This window comes from Thalia democratica, chromosome 8 (assembly GCF_965202585.1).
Source record: "Thalia democratica chromosome 8, ktThaDemo2.hap1.1, whole genome shotgun sequence".
Taxonomy (NCBI): domain Eukaryota; kingdom Metazoa; phylum Chordata; class Thaliacea; order Salpida; family Salpidae; genus Thalia; species Thalia democratica.
This window is the reverse complement of record NC_139172.1, coordinates 38,029,620-38,043,411: the sequence shown is the minus strand read 5'-3', so window position 1 is coordinate 38,043,411 and position 13,792 is coordinate 38,029,620. Positions and strand designations below refer to the sequence as shown.

General features: G+C 25.7%; 1 protein-coding gene across 1 annotated transcript; it reads right to left on the bottom strand.

Annotated features, from left to right (window-relative positions):
• Positions 1 to 4,764: 4,764 nt before the first annotated feature.
• LOC145842691 (uncharacterized) lies at positions 4,765 to 12,211 on the bottom strand. Its single transcript, XM_082950168.1, has 4 exons — positions 12,124 to 12,211; positions 11,284 to 11,418; positions 10,679 to 10,810; positions 4,765 to 5,661 (listed from the first exon to the last, which is right to left on the bottom strand). The coding sequence occupies exons 1-4, from the start codon at positions 12,154 to 12,156 to the stop codon at positions 5,578 to 5,580; spliced, it is 384 nt and encodes a 127-aa protein (XP_082806294.1). The 5' UTR covers positions 12,157 to 12,211; the 3' UTR covers positions 4,765 to 5,577.
• Positions 12,212 to 13,792: the final 1,581 nt, after the last annotated feature.

Here is a 13,792-nt window from a genome sequence, read left to right as displayed (position 1 = left end):
ATCTAAAATAAAATATCCAGAAACTAAAAACATATAGACTTAAGAAATAATTAAAACTTAAAAAATAAAATTTTCTTACTTTTTTAACTTACTCAATTAGTACTTTAAGTTTCTCTTTATTCTATACAATACTTCTTTTTAAAATAATCCAGTTTGACTTTTGAAGTCAGAAATTAACAAAAAGGTGCTGTGAATTTTAACTTTGTATAAAAGTATTTAAAACCGTTATTTCAGTATAAAGAATAAAATATTTTCGTTAGCTCCTAAACGACTCAAAAAAATTTAATTAAGTATGTTACAAAAAACTAACTAAAAAGCTGATCGCTTAGATAGATTAGATTTTCTTATATAACAACTGCAAGCAAAAATATAGAAGAAGTAGTTTTAGAAGTATAAAATTTGTTAATATTTTCATATAAAAACATGAATCATGAAAACTATATATCATTTTCATATTTTACTACAATGTTAATCCCATCTTAACAACAAATACTGATAAAACTATGGAGTACTGAAAACAATTGTACTGCCAAACGCCGTATTGTTTTCATAAACTTTGTATAAAGCCATACTATTATTGAAAAAACTTTTTACTCGGTAGTATGTTTTTTGTAAGCTTAAACTAAAACTTTATATAATTCATTTTATAATCCATTAAAATAGAACAGTTTAAAGCTCAACTCTGTTTTTTTTGTAATTTATTGATTACGAGCGAATAATTTATAAGAAATTTTTTTTTCAAAATATTTACTTAGTACAAAAAAACCTTAAAAAAAACTATGAGCAAACAAACTATAACTGTTAAATAATGCTAATTTTCACGGCTTTAATTTTAACAAAGTTAAGCGTTTTACCAAAAATACAATACAAAACTTAATATCATAGTTGTTTACTTTCGAAATTAAGAAAACAATGCGTTGAATCAATTACATTTTATTAAGAAAATGCTTTTTTATAATATTTTTTTGTAGTTCAGGAATATCAAGTGTATTTAGGAGCTTTTACACATACAAGTTTGAAAATGTTTGTCAAGGGTATTTTCATTTATTATTTAACTATTAATAAGTGTTTCTCTATAAACACAGCAATACATTGCAAAATATAAAAAACATTCTTGTTAACTTTTGGTTTATTAGATGAAATTGCAGTAACTTATATACAAAACATGTATGAATCAATTATCGACAAAAAATATTTATATCAAATTGATATAAATGAAACATAACTTCTCAAACAACATGTGTCTAAAGAATATTTCAACCCTTTCATCCGTCTTACTAAAGCTTTACTGTGTACTTAATAGAGTTCTAGGTGTTCCAAGACAAAGGTCAGAATCAGGATCAAACAGGTGTAAACCATCTTCACAATCCTGCTTTCAGCTTGCAGACCGAATAAGCTTAAACGTATGACTGCTGCGACGATCAGAATCCTGACTACAAAAACTATCCAGTAGAGTGAGTAAGCGATGGCGAGGATCAGAGAGGATATGAAGAACCATCTGAGAAGAGCGTCCATTTTAACAACTGGATTTTTTAAACCTATCCTGAAAACAGTACTATATTTATTATTGCAAGTTTTCGTTTTTGCTAATGTTTCAATATTAAAAATGACTACTGTTGTTTAAGACTACATTTAAATTAGTTTACTTCAAAATTGTTTGATAAAAAAAAATTTAGCAGTTTAATTTGACCACATAGTTATAAGCATTTGTTTATACATAATTTATTTTATGTCTTAAAATACAACTAAATTTGTTAGCTATAAAACAAAACAGCTAATGAAAAACTTTTTTAATTACTCAAAAATAGAGAAAGACTAACTGTAGAAATATAACTGCTTCGAAAAAATTTAATTTTTGGCTACCCTGAATAACATACGCTGATAAGTAATGTTGTTCAGAGTTTAAAGTTACATGCAGCAAAGTTTATAGATTACTTATTACAAAAATTAGTTTTAAAACTTGTGCTTAAGTCTTTTTTATGTATTTAGTATTTTTTATTATCTTGAAATTATTTAAATTCTATCAAGACTAGAAGTCTTGATTAATTTCTTAGATCTAGACTAATGCTATACTTTTTCACAAAAAAAATCTTTAGAAAGTGATGTCTAGAGAAAGAACAAGATTTATATTATATAAAAAACACTAAGTTTTTGATAGCCTGTTTAGTGCACTAGTTTTTTTTACTATCGATAAAATTACTAAATTACTAATTAGTATACAATTTATAAGTTTTACACACTTAAGCATGCTAGAGAATAATTTTATCTCAAGCTTTTTATTCTAAAGCAAAATAAACAAAACTGTGCTAGAAACTTCAAGAAAGCGTAGTATTTATATTAAAAATTCCATTGGAAATAAGTTAATAGAATTATAAACATTGATAAGTTTTTTTACAGTGATGTTTTTTAAAACTATTAGTTTAATATTTTAATGTTTTTTATTTTAGTAGTTCGTTAAAAAACTATCGTATTATATCGAATACATGATAAAAATGTTAGATATTTGATAAATAAAATTGAAATTGAAAAAATATGAAAACATGTGTATAATTTGTTTACAATAAGCTAAAAACATAATACACATGTTTTTAGGGTTATTTAAGGGTTTTAGCGTTAGATTTTTACGTTTAGTTTATTAAAGTTTTAAGCAATTTTTCAAACGAAGCTAAAATTTTATATTTAATTTTTTAATTACACTTTTGGTCGAAGTTTCTTAAACTAAAACATTAATTTTTTACTATTGTTATTAAAAACAATAACATCGCATTTTTCTTTTATGTTTGCCTACTTCTTCTTTACAAAGAACAAAGTACGATTTTTTTAAATCTAATAATAACACATTATATACTACTTGATACAATTTTCATTCTAAAACAACAGTGGTTTTCTACGAGAAATAAAGATATGTGAAAAAAGGCAAATTGTAAGTTTTAAGTAATGAAATTAGCAAAGTGTTAGATACAACTTTTTTATGTTTTCAATATATAAAAACTTCATATTAACAGCCAACTTAATTAACAAAAGCCAGACTTGTACATCATGCATATAATAGTTATTGAACGTAAAGTTTTTTCAAATGACTGTAATACTTGTTTCCCCACTTATTCTTTTGTTGTTTGCAACAAGTTAAAACTTAGAATTAACTATCTTTTTAATTTAGAAAACTTTTGTGAGTAGAAGTTTCTACAATCACTCGAAGAAATAGTTTGTAAATCTGAATATAATAATAGTTTTTAGCGCCTTTTATAACAATCATATGTTTATATTTTCTTTTCCTGAACTTAATATAAACAGAAACTTTTTGATTATGTTTATATTTAGTTAAAGTTTGCATTAAAAATTAGAATACTACTTACTCATCCAAAGTATGTATTTACACGTGTTTTTTTTAAGTTATTAGAAAACTAAGATATTGTATTAGTAGGGTGTAATTTCTCAAAAAATTAGAAATAAAGTCTTTAAATATATTTATAATTTTTAAATAAAAAGTTTAATGTGAACAAACTATATTTTGGAAACTTTGAAAATAAATAACACTTTGTTGTTTTATATAGATATTTTTGCGCTATACTAGTTTTTGAATACTTTTTTGCAATCTTTATAGTAAATATTCAAGTGGTTTGACTAGAGTATATAACTAAGTAGACATAACTTAAAATTTCTCTCATGTATTACAATTAACAGTAAAAATGTTCAGCTTTGTTATTTAAACTAAAGACATAAGTACAGTCATATATACTTAGTAGTGTTTAAGTACACTGCTAATAATTTAATACAATATGTTTATGCACATATTCATGAAAAAATCAAACAAACTGTAGTATAAAAATTACATAGTGCGCTGAATGTTTACGAGTTTTAATATTCTTACAAAAAGATGAAAAAACTTATTTTCAATCAAATTATTTATTAAAACAATCCTTATTACAAATATAATCACAACAAATTATACAGTATCCTTCTTTTATTACACTGACATATGTTTCTTTGTGTTAAACGAGTTAACACACTTCAACGGAGCTATGAAAATGAAGGATTTCACTATGGAAGTGTCCTTGCTACAGATCATCAGTACTAAAAAGCTTACAAAATCTGCTTGTTCAAGTAGGGTACTTATTCAATATATTGTTCAATGTTAATAGAAAAATTTTGCAGTTTTATAAAGGATATTTTAGTAACTTATACCAGGTGAAGGCATCGGAAATAAAATTAAAAATGTTTGTAAATTTCTAGGAAAATTTTGGAAATTTTTTCTGACTTTAAAGGACTTTTAATTAATTTTCACCATTTGAAGGCTTTGGAAAACAAGAAATTTTGTAAATTTAAACTGACAAAATCTGACTTTTTTTTAATTTTATCAAATTTCCTGACTTTTCCTGACTTTTTTCAAAACCCCCCATATTTTCCTGACTTTTGTCATTTTTTTAATTTTTCCTGACTTTTCCTGACCGAGTGGCAACCCTGCATATGTGATTGTTTAAAATATACAAATATTTAGAATATAGTATTGAACAGTGTTTTCTATTTAACTTTAAAATAAAATATTAGATAATTTAAAATGCTCTATATAAAGCTGAAACATTTTAAAAACAACGGTTCAAACTTTTATTAACTCAACTGATATTTCTGTATTTAAAAAACTTAACTAGCGGAGACTAATATAGTTACTTTATATGTGTAAATAGTTTTTAAATAATATACTGGTAACAGTCAAGTTTCTATCAAAAGTTTTTTTTTGTAAATTATTGTGCTAAAATAGTAACTTTGTAAAAAAAAAACCACATACTACAAATAAGTAATCGATATTTCATAAAACTTACTTTTTAATACTAGTTGAGTTAGAAATTGACTTTTGAATATAAATCAACTTTCAAAACTTGTATCAAACAAAAAAAAATCAAATAAAAGTTTTACACACATTCAAAAAACGTAAAAAAATATTTAATTCAATACATTACAAAATATAAAACCACTCAAAATTAAAAATTGTGTTTGTTATTAAAGCTTCAGTTATACATAAACTAAAATTTGTATGAAACTTTAGTACTTATTTCATGAAACTGTTTAGGCGTTTTTTCAAAAGTGTTCAACAATTAGAAGTTCTGGATGCTATATGTATGGTTTAAAAAGTGTAAACAAAAAATATATAAGAATGTACACAAAGATTGTCAGAAAATTTTTCAAAAAAGCAGCTTTTCGTTGTATAATATAAAATTTAGAGAACAAAAATATGTATTATTTCAATTAGATGTAATTCTCAATCAGAAAATAAGGTTAAAAACAACAGGAATTACAATTAAGTTGAAAATACTTGTAGACATTATTAAGCTGTTTACAAAAATGCTAAAGAAAAAAAAGTCTTATTTATAATCATCATTTTTTAGTATATGCATCAACAATTAAATATCCTCATTTATATTAAACTGTTTAAAATATTTCAGGTTCAAATAAATCAAAGCTTTGTTATTCATTATATATAAGTTACTTTGTATTAAACTGCTAAAAGTTAAAACAACCGTACAAACATACTTGATAACAATAAATATTATCTACAATCCACTATGTTTTATACAAACTTTACAATTGGTTTGTAACAGAGTCCATAAACTCGTTCTGATTTTTCAATTCTTCTAAAATCTCCTTTGCTTTTTCACTGTTGGGCTGCAATTAAAATCAAAATTATTGATTAAAATAAAACCTTTTTTGAAATAACAGCCAATTTTATGATTATCAGCTTAATTTAAACTTTTAGAAGCTGAACATAATAAAATTTTGTATATTTAAAATGTCACAAAAACTTTTTCTAATTTAAATTAGCGGTTGCTACTATAGTTTTATAAGTTTAATAACAATTTAATTTTTTTATTGAAGCATTATGTACTAATTTTTCTTAAAAAAGACAATGTTGTTTAAACTTCTTTTTTGCTGTAAGATTTTTCACTTTTGAAAGGATTACACTGAAGAGTTAAACGATTGTTTAAAAAGGTGGATGTTAAAAATGTGGGCTGAAACAATATCGCGTTTGACTAAAATGTGTTTCTTTTAAATATTTACTTTTTGAATTTTTCATGCAACCTTTAAAAAGAAATCTGTCCAACAAAATTCCTTACACTTGATAATTCTTGCCAAAATACATACAATTTTTATTAATTTTAACTATTTTGTTCAAAAATTTGCCCACCATATTTTTATGTACCAATCTTTAAATAAAGAACAGAGGATTTAAAAATCCTTAAAGGTGTATAAAACAATTTAAACATAATAAAAATATATATTACAGGATATCTATCATATGCTTGTAATAATTGACTTAAAAACCTTATTAAATTAATTAAGAAAGTAATATTATATAACTATTTTAAGAAACTAAAAACAGCAAAGTTCAGCTCTACCATTAAAAAATTAATTATTTCTAAATGGAATATCAGGTTCTTAAAACGTAAAGAGATATCCTAGAACATACAAAACTGAAAACTGTGTAATCAGTTATGCACATAACCGGTCGAATCATCAAAAACAAACTGAAAAATTCTCCATTCAACTACCCACACAGGGTTGCCACTCGTTTTTTCAAAAGTTTTTCCAGGTTTTCCAAATTTCTTCCAGGTTTTTAAAAGTACACATTTTTGGGTCTATTTTTAGTTTTAAGCTAATTTCTATATAAGAAACTGTGTTTAATAGTATAAAAACATTGAAAAGATACTGTAAAGTTACTTTAAATGTGTTTTTTTAATCAAACATTTTTTGATGATGACAAATAAAATTTATTTATAAGATAGATTTTTTATGTCAAATCGAAATTTTACTACTGAAAATGTTAAAATTATTTAAACTTCCAGGTTTTTCCAGGTTTTTTCATCAAAATTCCAGGTTTTTCCAGGTTATTTTTGCCTAAATTGTCAAATTCCAGGTTTTTCCAGGTAAAGTGGCAACCCTGCCCACAGTGGATCAGAAACAGCTTTGAACTTTTCAAACAGGAAATTAGTTTGACAATGTAAAGACTTACCTAGCAATGCATCAACACTTCAAACAACATTTGAAACAAGTGAATTAAAATTGGTGAATAGAATTAACTTTTACTTGTTACTATAAAGTTCCTTATGTTGAAGTATGACAGCAATGTTTGGTATTTTATCCTATTTAGTTTAAATTTAAAGTGATTTGTTTATGCAACCTACAGAAATGTGAAATTTATGTTTGAAAAAATTGGAAATAGAAATTTTTTATCCTTTCCAGGGTCCACTATTGGATTTAATGAGCTTCAAAAAGTTAAAAAATCCATCTTCACAACAAGAAAAAGCATAAAAAAACAAACAACTATTAAAATGTTCTTTATGAGCTTAGTTAACTCAAGGACAGTAACTTATAAAATAACAAAAATTAAAGTAAAAAAGCGGTCAATACTATTTTTTAAAACCCCCTTTTTGTAATACTATCATTACCAAATTGACAAACTAGGGACTTTTTTTACCAAACCGTTGTGAACCAAACAAAATAGCCAACAAAATACATCCAAAACTTAACATCTCATAGTCAAAAACAAGAACATGATTAACAGATGTAGAATACTTGAACCACAATTTAGTAGTTTAGAACTGTAAAAACGTCTAACTACAAGTTAGTAACATATTATAATTTACAAGACAACGATTTGTTGTAAAAACCGAAGATCACACACGCTCACAAAAGGTGTGTGTTAAATTTCAATATCGTCAGAAAAAAATTAACAAAATATATATAGATAAGTAAATAGCTGTACAGTTGTGTTTAAAGTGTGCATTTTGAAATAAAATTGTTGAAACTAATTAACTATGCAATACAGTTATAGCGTGAAATACACACTGAATACTAAAATATTTCGCAAATTTAATTTCAACTGTATTATTTTTATAAACTTCCATGCATTATTTAGATTCAAAAATAACTATTTTATAATAAGGTTAGTTTGAGCAGAAAGAGTAAAAGAGTCATTAGTCTAGTTTGTACAGAACATTTTCCTACTAATTTGATGTGGACAACTTTCAATTTTTTTACAATCACTAACTTAAGTAAACATCTCAATAGGTTGAAATTATATTTTGAAAAGATTAAAACAACAAAAAGCAAAGTTAATTTATCTTTTTTGTCATTTTTCTCCAATCTCAGTTTATTTGATTTTATCATTTTTAGAAATAAGAACATAAGTAAACAAAATATTTTCTACTCATAAGAAATGTACTCAACCTTTATTTTTGTAGTACAACATCAAATATCATATTATATACTGCCTGTAGAACTGGAGAGTTTTATTTCTTTAATGCAACTACTTATAATACATTTTAATAAAAACAAAAATCAAGATTAGTTAGTGTCTGTAGAAACTGAACAGCTTTTTTTCCCTGATAGAATTACTTGTCAAATATTCAAATTAAACAAACATCGAGATTGGTAGTTGCATGTAATGATCGTACAGATTTACTCTTGCAACTGCTTATATATATATTAATAAAAAAAACATCTAGATTCTAAAATTTTAATAAAAATCATTTTAAAATCTGCTCTTTATCTGGTTTTTAGGAAAAATTAATGCTCTTTAAGGATTTAAAATTACAGTTTTAATTTTGTAGAGTTGTTTTCAGTTTTAGGAGCTTTTTATAAACCATGCAGCTCACCCAAAAAAAAAAGTGCCCACCCCTAGTTCAGTTTGCACAGAATTTTTTCTTCAGTTTTTCGCTACGCACGCACAGCTTTTAAAACTTTGAGAACTACTGATGTGTGTATTGTGCAAATCAGGGTTTCCCAAAAAGAGCCAAGTGGCCCCCTTGAATGCCATGACAGAAATATAGGGGGCCATTGCAGTAAAGGGACCATGAGGTCATAATTTAAAACTTACACTGGATATCCTGGATTTGATGATCAAGCGCATAAAAATGTCTTGGGTGTTTTTAATAGTAGTTTTGAAACTTACACTAAATATTATTCTGAGGTTGAGGGGGCCATAGCTTTTGTAATTTCTTTTAAAGGGGGCCTTTTGAAAAAAACTTTGGGAAACCCTGGTACAAATGTTACAACAACAATTTAAAAAAAAAATTATTCAACCATAGTTAATTAAACTTTATGATTTTTAAAATATTTTTACATAAGTACATTTTAAGTTTATAATATTCATTAGCATAGCAAATGTACTTACACAACATCTTATAACAAATAAAAAAAAATATCAAGGTTAGTCAGGGCCTGTAGTGATTGTACAGTTTTATTTCACACATGTAAGTACTTGTTATATATTGTAATATAAACTTAACATTGAGGTTAATCGGGGCGTAAAGACTAAACGATTTGCTTGTTGTGTGCATGTTTGTATACATATTACATAAAACAAACATCAAGATTAGTGCATTCTTGTAGAGTGTAGACACTGTACACATGTATTAACTGCAACTGCTAATAGCATGGTTGCCACTGATCAAGCTGAGAAAAATTTCCTGACTTTTTCCTGACTTTTTACCAAAATTTTCCTGACTTTTCTAAATCATACTCTTAAATCAAACTTATTCTAAAATACATAATCTAACACTTAAAACTATATAAAACTTTCAATCTAATTTTAATACAGGTTAAAACAACAGGTTTTTGCTGAATTCTATCAAGCTTCCAGTACATCACTTGAACCATCTGTGTATGATTCATGTTTGTAATAAACAGCTCTATCAGCAAAATACTTGTATTATCACCTTATAAACACAGCTTGTCTGAAAAAAGACACAATTTTTTAGCATTTCCTAGCATAAATGTATCTAGATAAACAAATGACATAAAAGGAACTTTTTCAATTTTTGTGTGTATATCACAGTTTCACTATGGAAGTGTCCTTGCTACATATTATCAATACTAAAAAGCTTACAAAACCTGCTTGTTCAAGTAGGGTACTTGTTCAATATGTTAATAGAAAATTTTTGCAGTTTTATAAAGGATATTTTACTAATTTCTACCAGGTGAAGGCATTGGAAAAAAAATTAAATATTTTTGTTAACTTCCAGGAAAATTTGGGATTTTTTTCTGACCTTAAAGGATTTTTAATCAATTTTTACCATTTGAAGGCTTTGAAAAACAAGGAATTTTGTAAATTTAAACTGACAAAATCTGATTTTTTTTTTAATTTTATAAAATTTTCTGATTTTTCCTGACTTTTTTTTAAAACCCCCCATTTTTACCTGACTTTTCCTGACTTTTGTCATTTTTAAAAATTTTTCCTGACTTTTCCTGATTTCCTGACTTTTCCTGACCGAGTGGCAACCCTGTTATAGGGTTGCCAAATGTTTTACGCAAATTTTCTCCAGGTTTTTAAAGTTTCCTTTAGGTTTTTAAAATTACACATTGTCGTGTTTATTTTAATTTAAAATTTAGTTTAAGGTAAAAAACTAAGTTAAATAGTAAAAAACATTGAAAAGATAATGTAAAGTTATTCAAATGTGTCAAAATTTAATAAAAAAGTTGTTTGATGATGTCAAAAATTTTTTATTCATGTAATAGATTTTTTGTGTCAAATCTAAATTTCTCCACTTAACATGTAAAAGTTGTTTAAAATTCCAGACTTTATAGCTTAAATTGTCAATTTCCAGCATCTTTTAGGGTTATTATAGTTTTTTAATTTTTTTGGCAACCCTGTGCTTATAATATATTTCAAATGAAAACAAACATCGAGATTGGTGAGCGCTTGTAGTGATTGCACAGTTTTGCTCATGTTCTGCTGGAATGCCACCAACGCTTCCTTCTGAAGCTTGCCAAGCTCCAACGCCTCCTTCTGCACCGATGCAAACTCCTCTTTTATCTGTTGATATTAAGCTAACAAATTGGTTTAAAAAAATTCTTTATTTTCACAAATTTGAAATTGGATTGCAATAGTATTTTGTTACAATTCATTAGGTTTGTTTTGATTTTTTGTTAGAGTAATTAATATTTTTTTCTAAGTTTTTATATTTATAAGCATAAATAAAACTATTGCTAGCTAATTCCCACACTTCTCAAATTGTAAATATCTATAACAAGTATTGCTTAATGTAAAATAACTTAAGTCTGTTACTAATTTCAACAGTATGACTAAACTTAAATTATTTTCAAACGATTAAATTTTTTATACCTGTAACACTTTTTTCAGGAAATTGTAAAGGTTTGTACTAGAACATAAAGTTAAATTCATTCAGTTTAAAGTGGTACCAAAAATTTTAATAGTGTATAAAACTTATTTAAATCTTATACTTGTAAGTATCAAACTAATACCTCTCCAGTACAAATCATACAAACCTGATTGAAATGCTCAACAAACGAGGTTTTGTCATCGTCAACCTTGTCGCCTTGACCATCTTCAGTTGTGTAGCTGTCGAACTGCCTGTTGAAGTTCGAAGTCAGCGAATCAACTTTGCTCTCTGCCGCCTCCATCTGGTTAAAATGTTAATATATTCACATACTTTATAGAATAAAAAATACAATATATTTTACAATTTTTTTAAATCTAAAAGCATCTTAAAATTCAAGCAAATAAAAAATACTTAAGTCCATGAAGTTAAAACTGTTGAAAATTTTAGTGTTTTGTGTTGATAATTTTAATACTTTTGTTTAGCTAAACAAATCTTTCAATGAGCTTATTGTTAAATACTTTAAAAAATTTTAAGCGGATCAACAAGCTTTTTTTTTTCTTTTTGTGCGTAAAGACAAAATATTTACTTGTTGATTCTTAAAAGTAATGACTGAGTTTTTTGAAAAGCTATAAGAAACTTTATTACTTAAAAGCTCTTAAAGTTACATTACTGCAATTATAACTAGGAAGATAAAACTCAAGTATATATCAAACAGTATCATGTCAAGAAGGTATTTTTTTTACTCAAAATAATTTCAATCCAAAAATGGTCTGTGTATTAAAAAAAAATATTGATTATAAAAGGGAAAGCATAATCCAAAAAAGATCAAAAGTTTAAAGACAATTAAAAATTCTCAATTCCCATTAGCGCTTGAAACAACGAAAAACATAACAACTTTGACTTTTTATGTTTTGAAAGGAGCTAAGAAAACTAGAATAACACACTTTAAAAAAACGTATTAAATATTTATAGTATTAGATGAACATAAATGCTACTTAAAACTTACTTTTTTAACAACTTTACTAATTGCATCTTCCATATTTATCTTTTTCTAATATAATTTGTCTCTAAGTATAAAGTAAATTAAGCTTTTATTCAAACTGTTATATTATTTTTTTTAGTTACAACTTTACTGATGAATCATTATGTTTACTTAAAGTTTTCAATGTTTAATACTAAGGAAAACAAAGTAAGATAAATAAATTTATAAAACAGCAAACATACTTTTTAGACTTTAAGCTTAAAAGTTCTATTTTAATCTATTACAAACTATTTAACACTAAATTTAAAAAAAAAGAAACAACACGACATTCAAAAAATAAAAAAGCTTAGGTTTAAAAAAAAAACAAGCCAAAATATTTTAATTTACTTTTTTTAATAAAATTGTTTAAACTAAAGAACTCAGCATTAATTCAAATGAGATTTTATAAAGAAAGTAAACAATCTACGTTAAGTATCATATTATTTAATAAGTAAAATAAAAAGATCAATCATAAATATCAAATTAAAAAAAAAAACTTAGTTAAATAATTTAATGAATATTTTGTACAACAAATAAAGTCATGCCAAAATAAAAAATAACAATTCAGGTTCAACAACTGAACAGTAAAGATTACATTATCTTGACTAAAATTACCATAACTATATTATTCTAACAGATAATTATTCTAATTGATCTAATGCCAACATATTCATAATATTCATATTTTATCAAATTTCCAAAAGCAATTACTTTATTGGGTCTTTTATTCAAAATATATACTCAAAAACATTATCAGCAAGCAAGTTTATTTAAAATCTCCTTCCGTAGTTTATTGGCTTCTCGTACAGTTTCTCATCAATGTCAGTTCCCCTGGTGATCATCTCAAACTGGGAAAAGTCCCTGAACTGTTCCCTGTCCAACGCATCCAATACCGCCCTGTGTCGCTCGTAAACCTCTGTTCCCTTGAACACCGCGGCGTAGGAGCACACGGCGGCCACGTACGAAGCGGCCAACTTGCCGCGGGTGAGGAAGGTCAGGGCGAAGGTGGCGGTGCCGGCAACGCTGCTGTATATCAACGGGTTCCTGTTGGCTGGATGGACCAAGGTGGAGTATATTTTGTCGAATATGGACTTGCTGCGTTCGTCTGACATTTTGTTTTAGAAAAAATTCTGTAAAGAACAAGTCGTTTGATATTTTCTGATGTTTACTTAATTTTCCATTTATTTATAACAGATGTAGTACCAAGTTTATTGATTAGTGAATTTATTGATAAAAAATTGTTTCACTCAAATAAAAATTAATATTGATGATTTGCAGAATAATAATTAATATCTCATAGAATATCAATTGATTTTATGATTGATTAAATATCAAAATACTTTTTTATTTAAATTATGATTTATGAATTTCTTTGGAAGTTCAAGCGTTATATCCATTTTAAATATGGAATTGAAAAAAACTCTTAAACATTATAATAACATTAAAAATATACTGTATCACTTCTTTACTAAATAATATGAGTTTTATAACAAACAAATTTTTATCTAAAAAACAAAATTGTATATTTAACTAAAATATATAAAAAATACTCAGATGCTATTCTTAACGTTTCAATGTGAAGAAAAAGACAAGTTGTTTATATATCTGATGTTTATTTAGTTTAAAAATAGTTTATACAATATAACTCATAAAA